General features: G+C 37.4%; 1 protein-coding gene across 4 annotated transcripts in view; it reads right to left on the bottom strand.

The window, feature by feature from the left end:
* LOC124555302 (exocyst complex component 1) overlaps positions 1-19,168 on the bottom strand; it is a 277,770-nt gene that overhangs the window by 147,366 nt on the left and 111,236 nt on the right. For all 4 annotated transcript variants that reach the window (XR_006968531.1, XM_047129176.1, XM_047129177.1 and 1 more), the window contains 2 exons: positions 18,097-18,205; positions 2,780-2,937 (listed from right to left, as the gene is read on the bottom strand). Coding sequence is in view for 3 of the 4 variants with exons in the window: in XM_047129176.1 (XP_046985132.1) it covers positions 2,780-2,937; positions 18,097-18,205 (267 nt within the window). In the remaining variant the exon portion in view is untranslated. The remainder of the gene's footprint in view (positions 1-2,779; positions 2,938-18,096; positions 18,206-19,168) is intronic.

The following is a 19,168-nucleotide window of genomic DNA, read 5'->3' as shown; positions in this document are numbered from 1 at the left end:
GACAGTCATTTGGCATATGACAGAACCATGATTTTTCACAGAACACATTGCGATGCCATTCATCAGCAGTCCATACTTCTTGGCCAAGGAACAACTTGAAATGCAACCATTTTTACTGCGGTGTTAATGGCAGCCTATTTGTGGGACAGTAATTCCCTGAACCAGTTTCTGTCGGTTTCTGACCAATGGTGTGGTATGACACAGAATATTAGGAGTCCATTACTTGTTTTCAGATGGCAGGTGCAGATGTGAATGGGTTACAATATACTTTGTGGACAATATAGTGATTCTCCCATGTGGTGGTTAGACATGGTCAAAGGGAACCTTTATGAGTATGCCTACCCTCACATTCCCAATCAATCCAACATCACACCACAGTCACATCCAAATGCCCCACAAATCTGGTAACCGCACAATTCAACTAACTGGTCATGTGGAGACCCACAATGAGGCCCCTTTTAAACTCGGTCAGATGGTGATAATACTATCTCACACAAGTATGCAGCATCTCTCTGTGTCCTTCACAGTTATCACTCAACATCTGATGCATATCAAGCACCTGATTTACCCACTAGACCTCATAACAACACTATATACGAACAATTCTAATGTACTCCAGTGGTCGTTTTACTGGTCAGAGAGAATTGCAGCTCGAATCATTTACACACTTGCCAATCGTGTCTGCATGTGTGAAGTTACACTAATGTACAACCATGTCTTTCTTTTTCTTGTCAGGCATTGTATTTACAGAAGAATGGAAAAACTGGTAGAAGTCAACTTTGCGGAACATCAGTTTGGCTTGCAGAGAAATAAAGAACATGTGAACCAATACTGCGCATATGATTTATCTTAGAAGACTGACTGAAGCAAAGCTAACATATGTTCGTGGCATTTGTAGACATAAAGAAAGTTTTTGACAATGCTGATTGGAATACACTCTTTGAAATTCTGAAGGTTGCAGGAAAAAATTACAGGGGCAAAAGGTTCTTTACAACTTGTACAGAAACCAAGGACTCAGTAGAGCAGATGAGCGCAAAGAATAGTGTCTTGAAAATAGTTTATAACATGAACATTAACAAAAGTAAAACAAAGATAATGGAATGTAGTCAAATTAAATTAGGCAATGCTGAGATAATTATATTAGGAAGTGAGATACTGAAAGTAGCAGAAGAGTTTTGCTATTTGGGCAGCAATATAACTGATGATGGCTAAAGTAGAAAGGATGTAAAATGCAGAAAGAGTTCTAAAAAAAAGAGGAATTTGTTAACATTTAATATCAATGTAATTGTCAGGACGCCTTTTCTGAAGGTAATTGTCTGGAGTGTAGCCTCGTATGGAAGTGCAACATGGACGATAAGCAGTTCAGATGTGAAATGAGTAGAACCTTTTAAAATGTGGTACTACAGAAGAAAGTTGGAGAAGAGATGGTTAGATTGAATAACTAATGAACAGGTAGTGAACTTGAACTGGTGAAAAAAGAAGCTAATAGGACACATCCAGGGGCATTAAAGAATCATCAAATTGGTAATGGAATGAAGTGTGATGGGCAAAAATTGTAGAGGTAGGCCAAGGCTTCAACACGGTACAGTTCAAATGGATGTAGGTTGTGGTTGTTATTGAGAGATGAGGCTTGCACAGAATACACCAACATGAAGAGCTGCACCAAACCAGTCTTTGGACAGAAGATGATGGTGACAAGTTTGGATAAAATGATAGCAGTAGTTGAAACATGTCAATTATGTAATAAATAAAGAAGAAAGTAACTTATTTAGACAGTATTATTTGAAAAAGGAATAGTATGTATACTGTAGGGTGGACAGAGGATTGCGCATGTCTCCATATAATCATCCTTGCTCAGAGAAATGAATATAAAATTTTGTATATCATAAACATTATCTAAACCGAATGAGAAGACTCCAGGATGATGATGATTGTCAACAGTTATGTTGACACAGCCATTGTTTGTAACAGCACAATATCTTAAAAAATGAGTAGCCAACAATATAACCAAATTGAGATCTGCTTGGCTGTCTCAGACAGACATTCACATGGTATTATACCTCCTCCAAAATCTCTGAAAAAACAATGGAAGCCAATGTCTCCTGAGCTGGTTCACATGCATATTACATACATGTATCATCATTCTGAGGCTTATATTCCTGTATGAGGTGATTACATTCTTTATCATAACTTGACTCTCACCTTTCTGTTCCATGTTTATTTATTTTTTCTTTTTTTTGTGCCTACATTCATAAAATAAAATTATTTGAAGTTTTGCAGGTATTGCTGCAAAACTACCTACAAAACTTTATCTGAGAAAGCATGACCAGGCAAGGAAACATTTACACTCAGATCAGGGGGAGGGGTGTTAGCAGTAAGATGGGGACTGGAGAAATGGAGAGGGGCAGCAAATTCAGGATAAACAGTGACTGCAGCTGCACATTGGCAACACCAGTTTTAGCCAACATTATAACCTAAAGAATACCATGGTCACAAGTATGACATCTTGTGGAACTAGCTATGAGGACACACAGTTGTTCTGATAGTGACTACATAGCCACCAAACTGTATTAATACTGTTTTTGACCTTAGATGGTGTCCATCAATATTGTTATATTGTTTCTAACGTATCACCGATAAATCATGGTAACAGTTGAACTTAACTGACCAGCAGTACAACAGAAAAATTAGAAGAAAACAAATTACACCTTCCTACAGTTTTAGTTGATAAAACATCTACATAAAACCATAAACAAGTTAGCTATAATAATTTACTTACACCATCCAGAACAGAGAGGTCTTTTGCTAACATATCTGTAAATGCTTCAGCATTACTGATTCCAAATTGGCACTGGGATATCAATACTTCCAAATCAGTTTCCTCACGATCTGTAAGTGCTAAATAGTCCTCTGCTTCCACTGGTTCTGCATAGCCCCCTGGAAAAAATGATGTAATTTTCAGCATCACAATTATGTTACTCAAAATCTCCATTCATGGTTTAAAACAGACCAAAACATTCATAAGCACAATGTCAGGAAAGGAAATTACCTTCACAATTCTACTACAGAAGTGTGTGTGTTGCGTCTTGGAGAAAAAGGTTTAAGAGAGCAAGACTGAAGTGGCACAGCTACGTACATAGAATGAGCGCACAAAGAGTCCCAAAGGTGATGCATTAAATGAAAGTGGAGAGCAAAGGGCTGAGGGTAGACCAAATGATAGGTAGCTGACGAGAGCGTAAGAGGCAGTGTGAAAGCAAAGAGACAACTGGAAAAATATGGGCTCTCAGAAGATGACAGGTCAGAATAAAATGGGGAGACATTTGTTCCAGCCATAACTTGTTTGAGACTAAACTGTAAACATTATGAACAGTGTCTTGCAAAAGAGCTATTTCATGGTTGTTGCAATCAATATTCATGTTCTGATTTGGTGTGACCAATACAAAAGGGGTATAAGATGACTGCCATTTTGCAAGGGGCCTGTAGTGGAGTTCGGCACTCTTTAGTACTCTTTTTGACCATTTGGAGTTTGTTAGTACGTGCAGTAGTTTGCCATTGTCTCATACCCCCAAAATATGCTGTCTGAGATGCGACTGAGCATTGTGCCTCGGTCGCTCACTTGTAATGTTTCCAATATGGTTGCATCCTTGACAAGTACATTGCCCGGTATACCCATGTGACTTGGTGTTCAAAGGAAAGTCATGGTGATTCCTGTTCTATGGAGGTCATATAGCAGGTCGTGAATGTTGGAAACCAGAATATTTTGTGGGTAGCATTGGTCTACTGCTTGCAATCCGCTCATGGAGTCACCAGATACAAGGAATTACAGATTTGGGAGAGTTCCAATATGTCAGAGAGCTCAAAATATGGGTTCCATTTATGCAGTAATTGAGTTGCACATACAAAGGGTAAAAAAGAAATCTAATTTTTATATTTTGAACAAATGAAAACCTAATATTAAATTTGTTGTTTAATGATTTACACCATCCATCACTCATCCTTAGTGTAGCATAGAAAGGTGAGAGAGAGAGAGAGAGAGAGAGAGAGAGAGAGAGAGAGAGAGAGAGAGAGAGAGAGAGAGAGAGAGAGAGAGAGGAGGGGGGGAGGGGGGGGATGAGGAGATGAACAAAGAAACAGAAGAGCAGGAGGTGGACAGAGAGAGGGAAGAGGAGGAGATGGAATTAGAGGGGGAGAGGAGGAGATGGAGAGAGGTGAAAGGAGCAGCTGGATAGAGGGAGGGTGGATAGCAGGTAAACAGAGAATGGGGGGGGGGGGGGGGGACCAGGTGAACAGAGAGAGGGCGGAGTATTATTATTATTATTATTATTATTATTATTATTATTATTTCTCTCCCTTCTCAGAAGCCATGTCTGGTTAAAGATCGAAAGTGAAGCGGACCTCGATCAAGCGTGACTTCCTTTTAACTGTACGGTATATGTTACATTGCATTTAGGAACTTTCGGGTAATTGAACATGTATCAATAATTACAGATTTCTGTAGCTGTATATATATGTTTGGATGTAGCTGTATTGCATTGATGTACTGGTGGATATTGTGTGGTATGACTCTTGTGGTTGATAGTATAATTGGTATAATGTCAACTTTATTCTGATGCCACATGTCCTTGACTTCCTCAGCCAGTTGGATGTATTTTTCAATTTTTTCTCCTGTTTTCTTCTGTATATTTGTTGTATTGGGTATGGATATTTCGATTAGTTGTGTTAATTTCTTCTTTTTATTGGTGAGTATGATGTCAGGTTTGTTACGTGGTGTTGTTTTATCTGTTATAATGGTTCTGTTCCAGTATAATTTGTATTCATCATACTCCAGTACATTTTGTGGTGCATACTTGTATGTGGGAATGTGTTGTTTTATTAGTTTATGTTGTATGGCAAGTTGCTGATGTATTATTTTTGCTACATTGTCATGTCTTCTGGTGTATTCTGTATTTGCTAGTACTGTACATCCGCTTGTGATGTGATCTACTGTTTCTATTTGTTGTTTGCAAAGTCTGCATTTATCTGTTGTGGTATTGGGATCTTTAATAATATGCTTGCTGTAATATCTGGTGTTTATTGTTTGATCCTGTATTGCAATCATGAATCCTTCCATCTCACTGTATATATTGCCTTTTTTAGCTATGTGTTGGATGCGTCTTGATCGATGTGTGGCTGTGTTAGATGATACGGGTGCTTGCCATGTAGTGTTTTCTTTTTCCAATTTACTTTCTTCGTATCTGTTGATGTTATGTGATCTAAAGGGTTGTAGAAGTGGTTATGAAATTGCAGTGGTGTAGCCGACGTATTTATATGAGTGATTGCTTTGTGTATTTTGCTAGTTTCTGCTCGTTCTATAAAGAATTTTCTTAAATTGTCTACCTGTCCATAATGTAGGTTTTTTATGTCGGTAAATCCCCTTCCTCCTTCCTTTCTGCTTAATGTGAATCTTTCAGTTGCTGAATGTATGTGATGTATTCTATATTTGTGGCATTGTGATCGTGTAAGTGTATTGAGTGCTTCTAGGTCTGTGTTACTCCATTTCAGTACTCCAAATGAGTAGGTCAATATTGGTATAGCATAAGTATTTATAGCTTTTGTCTTGTTTCTTGCTGTCAATTCTGTTTTCAGTATTTTTGTTAGTCTTTGTCTATATTTTTCTTTTAGTTCTTCTTTAATATTTGTATTATCTATTCCTATTTTTTGTCTGTATCCTAGATATTTATAGGCATCTGTTTTTTCCATCGCTTCTACGCAGTCGCTGTGGTTATCCAATATGTAATCTTCTTGTTTAGTGTGTTTTCCCTTGACTATGCTATATTTCTTACATTTGTCTGTTCCAAAAGCCATATTTATATCATTGCTGAATACTTCTGTTATCTTTAGTAATTGGTTGAGTTGTTGATTTGTTGCTGCCAGTAGTTTTAGATCATCCATGTATAGCGGATGTGTGATTTTGTGTGGGTATGTTCCAGTAATATTGTATCCATAATTTAAAGAGAGAGAGGGGCTGGCCAGTACTTACCTCAGCTCAGTACAGCCGATAGATACACATAAAACAGAACTGAAAATTTACATTCCTAGCTTTCGGAACTTTGTTCCTTCATCAGGGAGGAGAGAGGGGAAAAAAGGGAAGAAGGGAAAGTGGATTCAGTTACTCACAACCCAGGTTATGAAGCAACAGGGAAAGGTAAACAGGGAGGGTAGCAAGGATGGAGGCATGGTTGTCCAACCATGCCTCCATCCTTGCTACCCTCCCTGTTTACCTTTCCCTGTTGCTTCATAACCTGGGTTGTGAGTAACTGAATCCACTTTCCCTTCTTCCCTTTTTTCCCCTCTCTCCTCCCTGATGAAGGAACAAAGTTCCGAAAGCTAGGAATGTAAATTTTCAGTTCTGTTTTATGTGTATCTATCGGCTGTACTGAGCTGAGGTAAGTACTGGTCAGCCCCTCTCTCCCTTTGTTAGTATTTGTTTCACATCTTATATGAGATTTTCCATTAATCATTTGTATCCATAATTTGTATTATTTAGCATGTTGGATAGTGGGTTCAGAGCAAGGCAGAACCAGAAAGGACTTAATGAGTCTCCTTGGTATATTCCACGCTTAATCTGTATTGGCTGTGATGTGATATTATTTGAATATTAAGTGTGGTTTTCCAATTTTTCATTACTATGTTTAGGAACTGTATCAACATGGCGGCTAGTGTAAAAATTCGTTGTGCGTATCCGAGAAAAAGTGTGAATTTTGCCGTGAAAAAGAAAAATTGTGACAGTTGTAAGGATGAAATTACAAAGCTCAGCGAACGGGTGTCTAGTTTACAATTTATTATCAGTTCCTTGAAGATGGATATCAAGAAACTTAAAGAAGAAAAAAGTGAACGGAACATGAAAAACTCGCGCCATGAAAGTACGAATATGTCGGATAATTGGACGGAAGTGAAGTACAAAAGACGCAAACAGATAATACAAGATACAGAAAACGGCGAAAGAAACATAAATATAGTGAACGAAAATTACTTTCAAGCTCTGTCGACTACGGATTGTGAAAGTGAAGTTAACAATGCGAGTGTACCATGTGGAAAATCAAACGACTTTGTGAATAAGGTAAAACATGGAATATTTCAGCAGCAGTTAAGTAAAAGATCATATGCGAAAGTGCTCACGAAAAATCTTCCACCGCTAAGCTGCTCTACTGAGACAATATCGACATGTGTTAGCAAGAAAGACATAATAAATAGTGCCAAACAAGACTTCGCTTACTGCAAAGATAGGCAGAAAACAGGCAATCTCGGAACAGCAAGTACTGGTAAAATTGAACTGTATGCCGACAGCCAAGGACGAAACACAGCCGCTGAATTTCGGCGTACAAGTAGTCAGAATTTTAGTTTTAACTGTACAATAAAACCAGGAGCAAAATTCAGTGCTGCTACGTCAATGAGTCAAGAAAAAATTTCCTCATTGAGCAAAAAGGACTTTTCCATCTTCCTGGCGGGATCAAATGATATTGCTATGAACGAAAAAAACGATCTCTTAATCTCGCTAAAAAGAAAACTGTATGAGCTGAGAGGAACAAATGTTATTGTTTTTTCAGTGCCACACCGTTACGACTTGATGGAATGGTCTTGTGTAAATAAAGAAATTGAAACTGCAAATAAAGAGATGCAAAATATTTGCAAGCGGTTTGAAAATGTAACATTTGTGAACATCAGCAACTTAGGGAAAAGATTTCACACAACACATGGTTCCCATCTAAATGTACTGGGAAAAAACGTAATAGTAACCAAAATTTTAGAACTTGTAAATAAAATCTCAAATGTGCAGTGTGATGATAGAAAAGTCATACCTCTCATGGACAGGAAGTGTGTGTATCCTGTAGAATCCAATGTGAAATCTGCTATCAGTGAAGCTACACCTCTCCAAGACAAATGTGAAATTTTATTAATGCAAGTGAACACTCCAAATGTTAATAATTCACAGAAAGGCACAGCAGTTATGGAACAACAAACACCAGAAATAAGTGAAACAGCAGCAGCACCATCATTATCAGCAGAAGCAGCAGCAGTAACAGAACCAACAACGACTGGAGCAGCAACACAGCAATGCTTAAGGAGGAGCCAAAGGAAAAATACATCTGTGTCATTCAGTGATAATTTTTTATGGTTTCAAGCCAAGAAGAAAATAAAAATGTGAAAAACCAGCCTGCTAACTCACAGATAAGTCACAACAACATCCTATTTTTAAACATTCAGGGTCTTGAAAATAAAGTTGAAATTCTGGATGAGTCATTGCCACAGAATAAGTATTCTTTCTTATGTATATCAGAACATTGGCTTAAACCAGAACAAATACAATACTATGTACCAGAAGGTTATAAATATGGAAACAGTTTTTGCAGATCTCAGTACCGTAATGGTGGTACTGTTATCTATGTTTCAAATGAAATAGAGTGTAGAGAACTAGATCTTGGTTGGGCATGTGTAGAGAAACACTTTGAAATTACCGGGATCATATGTGATATAATGAAACTTATCATAGTATGTATCTACCATTCCCCTGACTCAGATGATAAAACTTTTTTAGATAATTTAGACAGTGTACTCTGCTACATAACGAAATGGAAACAGTATGTAACTGTAATTGGGGGAGACTTTAATTCAAGCTTTGATGTAACATGTAACAAACCCAGTGTAAATAAGTTACTGAATATGCTGAGGCAGCACAACTTCCATCATGTAAATTCAGAACCAACAAGACTACAAGCGTGCTTGGATAATGCTTTTGTCAACTGTGCTCGTGATATGTACTCCACCAAGGTAAAGGAGTTTGTTTTCTCAGACCACTCCATGTTAACAGTAAAGTTAAGACATTTTATAAAAGGAGATGAGAGCAAGGCTGGACAAAAGTTAACAAAATCTAATACCTTAATATTAACAAAACACAATCTCATAAAACTAACACACCAGTTGAGCATAACAAACTGGGACAAATTATTTCAAAACTGTGATTCCAGTGCCCAAACAGTTTATGAAACATTCCACAATTACTTAACAGGTATTTTAAAAGCCCATCTTGTTCAAAAGAAATACCATAAAACAAGAAAAGGTAAATTTTGGTACACCAAAGAACTGGAGAATCTAAAAAATAAGCTACTGCTGTTGAAGCGCCTTGCCAAAGTAAACAATTCTAATGAAATTAAGGATCTTGAAAAAAATCACTAAGAAACTGTATAAGAAAGAGTTGCAATTAGCGAAACTAAGATACAACACAAATTTCATAAAAAATAGTAAAAACCAGTGCAAAACAGCCTGGTCAGTAATTAATACTGTTAAAGGTGAAGTCAGAAACTTCGACAAGACAGTCCCAATACCAGCAGATACATTCAATAAATATTTTGTAAGCTGTGCTGATGATATCAAAAAGCTGATCAGTAAACCCAATGTAACATATATAGATTATCTGAAGAGAGCAAACCTAAATCATAATAGGGCCGGATCATCATTGAAACACTTCAGAGAGGTATGCCAACATGAAGTTCTTAAAATAGTCAAAGAAATGAAAAATTCATACAGTACAGATATTTTTAATATGTCAAACAATCTATTGAAAGAAATCATACATTACATTGCAGCACCATTAACGTATTCTATAAACCTGTGTCTCATAGAAGGGTTTTTTCCTGATCCTCTCAAACTATCCAAGGTAACTCCAGTCTTTAAGAAGGGTGTCAAATCAGATCCAGGAAACTACAGACCAATTTCACTAATTCCAGTACTAGGAAAAGTCTTTGAAGGCATAATATATAAGCAGATGTATGAGTACCTAGAACTAAATGGTATGTTAAGTGCATCACAGTTTGGTTACAGAAAAGGAAGGTCAGCTATACATGCCATAGAGCTCGTAGTCAGAGACATTCTAGCAGCATTTGAGGACCATGCGCACGCACAGGTAACCTTATGTGATCTGAGCAAAGCTTTTGACTGTGTTGACCACTCACTTCTGCTCTCTAAACTTGAGTACTATGGAATATGTGATAAAAGTTTAAAACTCATCAAATCATACCTCAATAAAAGGAATCAGGTGGTGAGTTCAGGAAATCATCTGTCAAACATACTCGAGGTTCAACATGGAGTGCCACAGGGATCTAAATTGGGGCCACTTCTTTTCCTTGTACACATATATGACTTACCAGGAAATATAGATGTAAAGACATATATGTATGCAGATGACACAACTTTTCTATCTGTAAACCATGTACTTGATAACCTTGTAAGTGATATGAAATTGGCAAAAGAAAATGCAACATCATGGTTTAATGCCAATGGTCTGCTATTAAATGAGGAAAAGACCCAGAATATGTGGTTCAGTCTATCAAAGTCTACAAAAATAGAAAAACAAAAGGCAAAGTTTTTAGGTATTGTACTTGACAACAGTCTAACATGGAACTCTCATGTTGATCACATAGTGGTTAGGTTGTCAAGAGTTATATATTTGTTGAAGAGACTGATGTGTTGTGTGACATTTGAGTACGTAAGGACAGCGTACTTTGCCTTTTTTCAATCTGTTTTAAGGTATGGGTTAATACTCTGGGGAAACAGCAGAAAAATAAATGAAATTATGGTGATCCAGAAGAAAGCAATCAGAGTAATGGCTAAGGTAGATAATAGAACACATTGTAAACCATTGTTCACTAAATATAGAATTTTAACAGTAATTAATTTATATATTCTTGACAGTGTTAACTACATAGTTGCTGAACTACCTAATTTAAGTGTAACAAATGAAAGACATGGCTACTATACAAGAACGTGTACTTCTCTGCTGTTGCCACAAAATAGATTAGCCAAAACTAACAATAGTCATAAGTATATGGCAATTAAAATATATAACAAATTGTCTAAAAATGGGTCAATCAAGCCTGACAAATTATTTAAAGACAATGTTCATAACTTCTTGTTAACCAATCCATTCTATTCATTAGAAGAATTTTTAGAAATGCCTAATATCAACTTAAATGTGTAAAAAATTTTTTTTTGTAAAATTAATAAGTTAAGTGAACTGACGAAGTCTATTGCATGTAACAATGCTGAATGACTAATAAAGAATCTGAATCTGAATCTGAATTTAGGATCTACTTTGTATATTTCCAATATTTGTAGTAACCATGAGTGGAGTACACTATCAAAAGCTTTTTGGTAATCAATGTATGCATAGTGTAGTGACTTTTGTTTAGTTTTAGCTTGATATGTCACCTCTGTATCTATTATCAGTTGCTCTTTACATCCTCGTGCTCCTTTGCAACAGGCTTTTTGTTCTTCATTTATAATTTTGTTCTGTGTTGTATGTGTCATTAATTTCTGTGTAATGACTGAAGTTAATATTTTGTATATTGTTGGTAGGCATGTTATGGGGCGATATTTAGCTGTGTCTGCTTGATCTTTAGGTTTCAGATAGGTTATTCCATGTGTAAGTGTATCAGGGAATGTGTATGGGTCTGCAATGTAACTGTTGAATAATTTAGTTAGATGTGAATGTGTTGAGGTGAATTTCTTTAGCCAGAAATCTGCTATTTTATCTTTTCCAGGGGCTTTCCAATTGTGAGTAGAATTAATTGCTTGGGTGACTTCATGTTGCAAAATTATCACTTCAGGCATTTGTGGTATCATCTTGTATGTATCTGTTTCTGCTTGTATCCACCGTGCATGCCTGTTATGTTGTACCGGGTTTGACCATATGTTGCTCCAGAAGTGTTCCATGTCTGTTATGTTTGCTGGATTGTCTATTTTAATGTGCGTGTTATCTATTGTCTGGCAAAATTTCTTTTGGTTTGTGTTGAATGTTTGGTTTTGTTTCCTTCTATTTTCACTTTTTTTGTATCTTCTAAGTCGTTTGGCCAATGCTTGTAATTTCTGCTTCTTTTCATCTAATTGCTCTATCACTTCTTGTTGTGAGATTTTACCTAACCTTTTTCGTTTTTTTTTTTCTGACATTTCATTTCTTATAAATTGTGTTAGCTGTCCGATGTCTTTTCTCAGTTTTTCTATTCTGATATGTAGCCTGTGTTGCCATGCTGGTTTTGTGGGTTTCTTCTGTGTGTTGGTTGGTTCTGATCTCTGCCTAGTGTGTATATTTAGTGTAGTGAGTGCTCCTATACAAACCAGTAGTTGTAACTCTTCCATAGTTGTGTTTTCATTTATTTTGTTGTGTATGATTGTACTGATAGTTGTTATTGTTGTTTCGACTTGTGGGTTATTTGGCGGTCTATGCAAGAATGGTCTAATGTCTGTATTTGTGTCTTTGTATTCTATATATGTCAGCTGAAATTTTTCTTCTATATCTAACATGTGGCTGTCTTAAGATTTCGTTTTCCTCTGACTGTTTAATTGATGCGTGTTGTCCTTTGTTTGTTTGATCTGGGATGTTTGAGTCCATTTCTGTATTTTCTTCTTCTTCTTCTTCTTCTTCTGATTGCACATTATTTTGTTCCAGTATTTGTTGTACTTGTTGTTTGATGTTTTCTAATTCTGACTGGGGTATCCTGTTATTTTTTATTATTACACGGATCTGATCAGCTAGTCGTTGTTCTGTTAAAAATTTTAATTCTGGGTATCTGGTGATAAATGTTGTGTATACTTGTGATCTGTATCCAGTTGTGTTGGTTCCTAGGTTTGTTGCTTGGTAATAACAGAACATGAGGTGTCTATTAACTTCATCTGACCATCTCATCCTCTGTCTTTGTTTTCCTTCTAGGGTGGTTGCAGGAAGCATATCCTGCAAAACACCTCTATTTGGATTTGAATCATTTTCCAGTTGGCTAGCAGTGTCGTTACCATTGTGGGCGGGCATAGGGTTCATGCGTCGTCCCCGACCATGACGGCGCTTGTCCGAGGCTTGTTTAGTTCTTTCCTGAACCAACTAATCACACTAAAAGGGGGGTTAGCCCTATTAGTGGTTTGTTCTTTTCGTCGCCTTTTACGACTGGCAGAACATACCGGAAGCCTATTCTTTTCCCGGGCCTCCACGGGAATTATTATTATTATTATTATTATTATTATTATTATTATTATTATTATTTGGAAAAAGATTTTGTCATTGGACAAGTAGAAAAATTTAATATCTAACTAAAAGATACATTCTTTAAAATGTGTCTCCAAAGCTACATTTTTCACTGTTAGATAAGTTCTATGCCATGTATGGGCTATAGCGATACAAAGAATTTTTTAAATATACAAAGCAATAAAAATTGCATCCAAAAATCAATATTTGCGAAAAGTACAAATTGCTGCATGTGGATAAATCACTCTGACTAAATGCTCATCACTAGAGCAGAGAGTTTGTAAGAATTGTAATACTGAAATAACAACACTAAACAAACAAATTTCATGCTTACAATTCACAGTCAATACTTTAAAAAGAGATGTTGACTTACTCAAGAATTAAAATTGGGATCTGTGATCGAAGCCTTCAGTAAGTGAAGTTACCCAAGTCAAAAGTAATAAATCATCAAATTGGATAAAATTATCACATAAAGGTAGCTCTTCAACCACAAAAAGAACTACAAACTCTGTATTTTCCGATAAAAACAAATATCATGTTTTGCAAACAAGTGATTGTGATAACCACTCTCTTAATGACCGTGAGCTTGTAAAAATGAGTCAGACGAAAGTGAATAGTGTTTTTGCATCTAATGTTCAAAGCAAACACAGATCATCAAGGAAAAAGAGTGGTGTACTTTTACTAACAGACAGTCACAGCAGAAAACTATTCAGCATGTTTCAAGAGAAATATTGTGACATAGCAGTGAGTAGTGTGGTGAAACCCCAAGTGGGATGTAAAATTATTGGAAACACTAACTCACAGATGAAACTAACGCAGAAAATGAGTTTATTGTCTGTATAATAGGATCAAATGAGGTGGCATAAAATGAAGCAGAGGTTTGTGTGAAAACTCTGCAGAATTTTCACTAACAATTCAGAAACACAGCAGTTGCCACACTGCCTCATAGGAACGGTCCAATTTATGGTTCATGTTTAAGTAAAAGAATTCAGAAAACAAACTTTAAAATAAGGAAACTGTGTTCACAATACGCCAAGTGCAGCATACTGGATATAAGCAAGCTATATCTAATTCTGCACATGAAGTATGGAATGCATTTAAGCTATAAAGGAGAAGGGTAGGTTTGTGACAGTGTCAGTGAAGTAATTAACGAAAGACTTTTAAGGACTAGAAAAATCTATCAGCTTCCTGTACATCTTACTTACAACCGCTAGGAAAGTAAAATGAGCAAGAAAGAAGAATGAAAAGACAACACAACTGGTGACCCCAATTTAAACTGAAGGTATGTGATGCTCTAAATATGACTCCCAACTACCAAGTCGTGAATACACCTGATCTAAAAATTTATCACTATAATGCGCAATCCCTGCATAATAAGAGTGATGCAATTAATATACTGTTAACTTATGAACTAAAAGATATCTCAGTGTGATTTCTGAACACTGGCTTAACCCAGAATCAGTTCAAAATACAAAAATAAATAAATTCATTTTGTCTTTTTACTATTGCAGGAAAAACAGCAGGCACAGTTGGGTGGCAATTTACATAAAGGAAAATATAATCTTCGTCTGACACAAAGTGTCCAAGTATTTTGATTTCTTTTTCTCCAGAGAGATACTTTCTTGGATTAAGTTTCAGTCCGCCTTGTTGGAGACACTTGAGAATGGCCCTCAGTCTCTTTATGTGTTCATTAAATGTCTCTGAGAACACTATAATGTCATCTAAATAACAAAGATATTGTCCACTTCAGGTGACTTAGAAGATTATCCATCATCCGTTCAAAAGTTGCAAGTGCATTACACAAACCAAACGGCATTACCTTAATTAAGCTCATACAGGCACTCAGGAGTGATGAATGCATTTTTCTCAAGATCACCTCATCTACATAGATTTGCCAGTATCCCGAGTACATGTCCATGGTTGAGAAAAACTTAGCCCCCTTCAGAAAATCTGGTGTATCGTCAATTCGTAGAAGAGGGTAAATGTCTTTTTTAGTTATCTTATTAAGCTTCCTGTAATCAACACAAAAGCGCCAACTGCCATCTTTCTTCCTGACGAGAACCACTGGTGACGACCATGGGCTCTGCGAAGGCCGAATGATGTCATTCTTCATCATTTTTTCTACCTTGTCATGAATTATTTGATGTTCCATTGCTGACACATGGTATGCTCTCTGGCTTATTGGTTGATGGTCTCCAGTGTTAATCCGGTGCTTCACCGTCGATTTGTCTGATTTTCTCTTCACCTGTGGATTGAAGCATTCAGAGAACTCTTGAAGAAGGGCAAGTAGCTTCTTCTAATGTTCCTTAGTGAGATCTGGTGATAGTCGAGCTAGAAGATCTTATCTCGTAGTGGTAGCACTAATTTTGCCCACAGACTTGGCATGGGAGGTTTCTATGATGCTCATCTGTTCTGCAATTAACGGCTCTGCATTTGCTACACACATGTATCTTGGAAGGATCTGCAGTTCTCGGAGACAGTTAACTACCCACAATTTACCGAATCTGTTCTTAAATGAGACAACAGAGGCTAGGATGACCAAGTTATTCTTCAGTGGTATGCTTCTCTTACATTCCATTACAAGATCCATGGGTTGATGCATGGCATGACACATGACAGTTACCTTTCTAGTGCTGTCTGCAGGAATGATCACTTCATCCAGCACACATAGTCTCCACACACTCAGATGCGCATCTTCCTGCCCACAGTACCTCATCTCGTCTAGTATAATCTTTGAGCGACCACAGTCCATAATTGCCTGAGAAGCTATCAAAAAGTCCCATCTGAGAATGACATCATGACTACACTCTTGTAAGACGATGAATTCTAAGGGCTGTGTATGGCCATGTATACCCACACGAATGACACATCTTTCAGTAGGATTTACATATTTCCCATTAGCCATCTCCAGCAGAGATGTTTTGTTGTCAACAAATACGGTTTTCTGCAACTGGCGATGGTACTTCTCCGAAATGACTAAATATGATGCTCCAGGGTCCACAAGAGCTTGGGCTGGTCGGCCACCCATGAGGATATTGACAGTTTCCTATCATTTTTGTAGTGATCGACGACAGGAGTTTTCTCCTCAACAGCGTCACCTCCAAGGAAGGTCGCACCCTTTGGTTTTCTAGGTTGCGGTGGCTAGGTGATCAGCTGGAGCTTCTAAACAGCAATGGAGACCTTGATCAGAATGTTGGGGAGCATCTTCTCCAGCAGCTAGCTTGCGGTGATTGTGACCTACATCGTCCGGCACCCACATCCTTCTTGTTCAACTCCGACATCCCAGAGTTGACGTCGGCTAAGATCGGTCTGCTGTCTTCTGGTGTGGGCGTCATCAAACATCTTCCGCCTTTCTCGACAACAGCGCACCACATGTCCCGGTCGTCTGTGGTGGAAACATACTGGTTGGTTATCCTGGATTCTCTAGACGTCAGTCTTCCTTGGTGCTCAAACAGGTTCCTCATGCGGCATTGTAAGAACGTAACTTCGCCCGGGTCTCCACTTGTTCACAGTTTTAAAGGGAAATGAAGGACACGAGATTGGGTTCAATGTCTGTTCCACTTCCTCCCCTATGACCTCTTGAAGTGTCTTGGTTTTTTGCTCGCCACGCAATCCAAGTGCCTTCTGATCTTCCCCCGTCACTACCTGATGAACACTTGTGGAATCAGTTTCTTCCTCCATCGCAGATATCGATACAACATTTGGAAGCCGTTCAAACTTCTTGCGTGTAATTCTTTTTTGATGTGTTGTCTTGATAACTGGCACCATTTTACGAAGTCATCTGCTGTCGAAACCCCCTTCAGGAGTAGGGATTGATACATGTCCTCAGCAACACCCTTCGTGAGATGTGCAACCTTATCTTCCTCCTTCATTCTAGGATTCACTATTTTACACAACTCCAAGACGTCTAGAATGTATAATGCTGTAGTTTCTCCTGGACGCTGTGCCCTACGCTTTAATTTGTCTTCAGCCTTGCACTTCTGTCATTGTATGTCGCCGAAATACTTGTGCAGTTCTGCCTGAAATACTTCCCAGCTTGTGAACTTCTCCTCGTTGTTCTCATACCATTGCTTGGCTGTGCCCTCCAAGTAGAAAAATATGTTGGCCAAACACACGGTGTCATCTCATTTGTTAACTTTGGCTATAAACTCATATACCTTCAGTCACTTGTTTGGATCTTGGCCACCGTCACCAGATAACCCGGAAGGACGTCTCATGTGGTGGCACACAGTTGCTGTCATCGTAACGTCCTATTCTTCTTCTGTCTCTGATAGATTGTGATCTGTTGAATATGGCTAGAATTTGGATTTCTTGCCACGTAAACGATGGCTCGGTCACGGCCTGTTGGGAGCCACTGTGTCGTCGATAATGTGCGCTATCACAAGTTCCAATACCCAGCGCCTCCACCAGAATACTGTCACGTAGAAGAAGGTGTAATTCGATGAATGAAGAATACTAACTTCACTTAACGAAGGTTTATTCAGCACTTGCACATACAAGAGTGCGGAGCAAACTGCCTCCGGCCAGAACACATACGATATATATACAGTTACAGAACATTGCAGTACAATGATTTTTGATATTTGTGGATACATCTAGAATGTCCTCGAACTGAATACAGAAATTAAAGTTTTGAGCTCACAACCCTGCATGCAAGTCTAGTATCATAACCGCTACACCACAGTGACGGTGCTACACAGCTTCGTCTGTGACACTATACAAAGGAAGGAAAACGACTGTGCAGCCCACAGTGATGATATGTTGTCTCATTCTTGTTAGCCCCACTCTCTACATGAACATCAGTACAGACATAACGAACAAAGCACAAGCTCCAATCTTAATACACAGCAATCTGCAATCATTAATTTTTTATGGCTGACAAATCTAAAATGACTGATCAAAGGCAGCACTTGAAAAATGCATTGGCTACAATTCTGCAGCAGTCATTGTCCCGTGTTCCCACACATTTAATAGGTTTCTTTTATGACACTGTGATTTTCACAGAAATGTTAACATTTATAAAATAACAATTACTTATCGAACCTTACCTGATGTAACTATAACTTCACTTGGAACTTGAATGCTTTGAGCTCGACTGTAGTCTCTTGGAATGTTCTGAAAGGGCAGTGGTTGCTTTGGGAAGTATTTTGTATAATTCTGAAAAGGTGAGATTATTTTTTTAATCAAAGACTGTGATAAAAATATTAAAGGACATTATATTAAATTAATATTGTAGTTTTCAATGTTTACAACAAAATTAATCTACTTTAAGCATAGAATTCCATGTAACATATACAGAAAAAACTAAAAAGGTGACATAGTGATGAGAAGGATGTACTGAATAATTGTATAAAGGCTAGAAAATTGATGAAACCTCAGAATACATAAGTACAAAGAGAAGAAAAAAAATTAGAATTGTCAGGGTCTCCAATCAGTAGGCCTGAGTTCAAAAGCATCTTGAAAAATATCACAGCAACAAGGATATATACTGAAAACAGTATTCAAACCCACTGATTCAAGAAATAACAGTAATTAGAATAGACTGAAGAAATTTTCAAAAAAAGTTTCATCAACAGATGATTATAACAGAGAATGAAAGATGGACTACATCACCTACAACTGAATGCATAAACCTACTGACTAATCCCTAAAATCACAGTTGGAATGTGTATGGGAGGAATGCAACTTATGGGACACAAAGAAAGAATGGACTGAAACAAGCTCACCCATCAGATACACATACTTTAAAAAGAAATTACTAAACCCAACAGGTGAAAAAAATAATTAAAAAACTAGAACTGAAAAATCTACAGGACTAAGATGTAATCAGCAAATTCTCACAAACACACGATTTTGAGGAAGAAGAGAAAAAGATCAAATAACAGACATAGACAGAGCAACAGAAGCATAATCACTTGTTGCACATGAAAGATTATTGGGCTAAAAGGAAGACCAATAAATGTTGACTTCAGATTGTCCTAAGTGACCTGTTCATGAAAGAAGAAACAGATGCGATAACACCACTTAGAGCACTCAATATTTGTGCTTTTAGATCCATTAGTTACAATACATGGTGTCAAATGTAGTTGAAAAATTACAAGATTAAAATGTTCACTAAAA

This window comes from Schistocerca americana, chromosome X (assembly GCF_021461395.2).
Source record: "Schistocerca americana isolate TAMUIC-IGC-003095 chromosome X, iqSchAmer2.1, whole genome shotgun sequence".
Taxonomy (NCBI): Eukaryota; Metazoa; Arthropoda; class Insecta; order Orthoptera; family Acrididae; genus Schistocerca; species Schistocerca americana.
The sequence above is the reverse complement of the archived record's forward strand: the minus strand, read 5'-3'. Positions and strand labels throughout refer to the sequence as shown.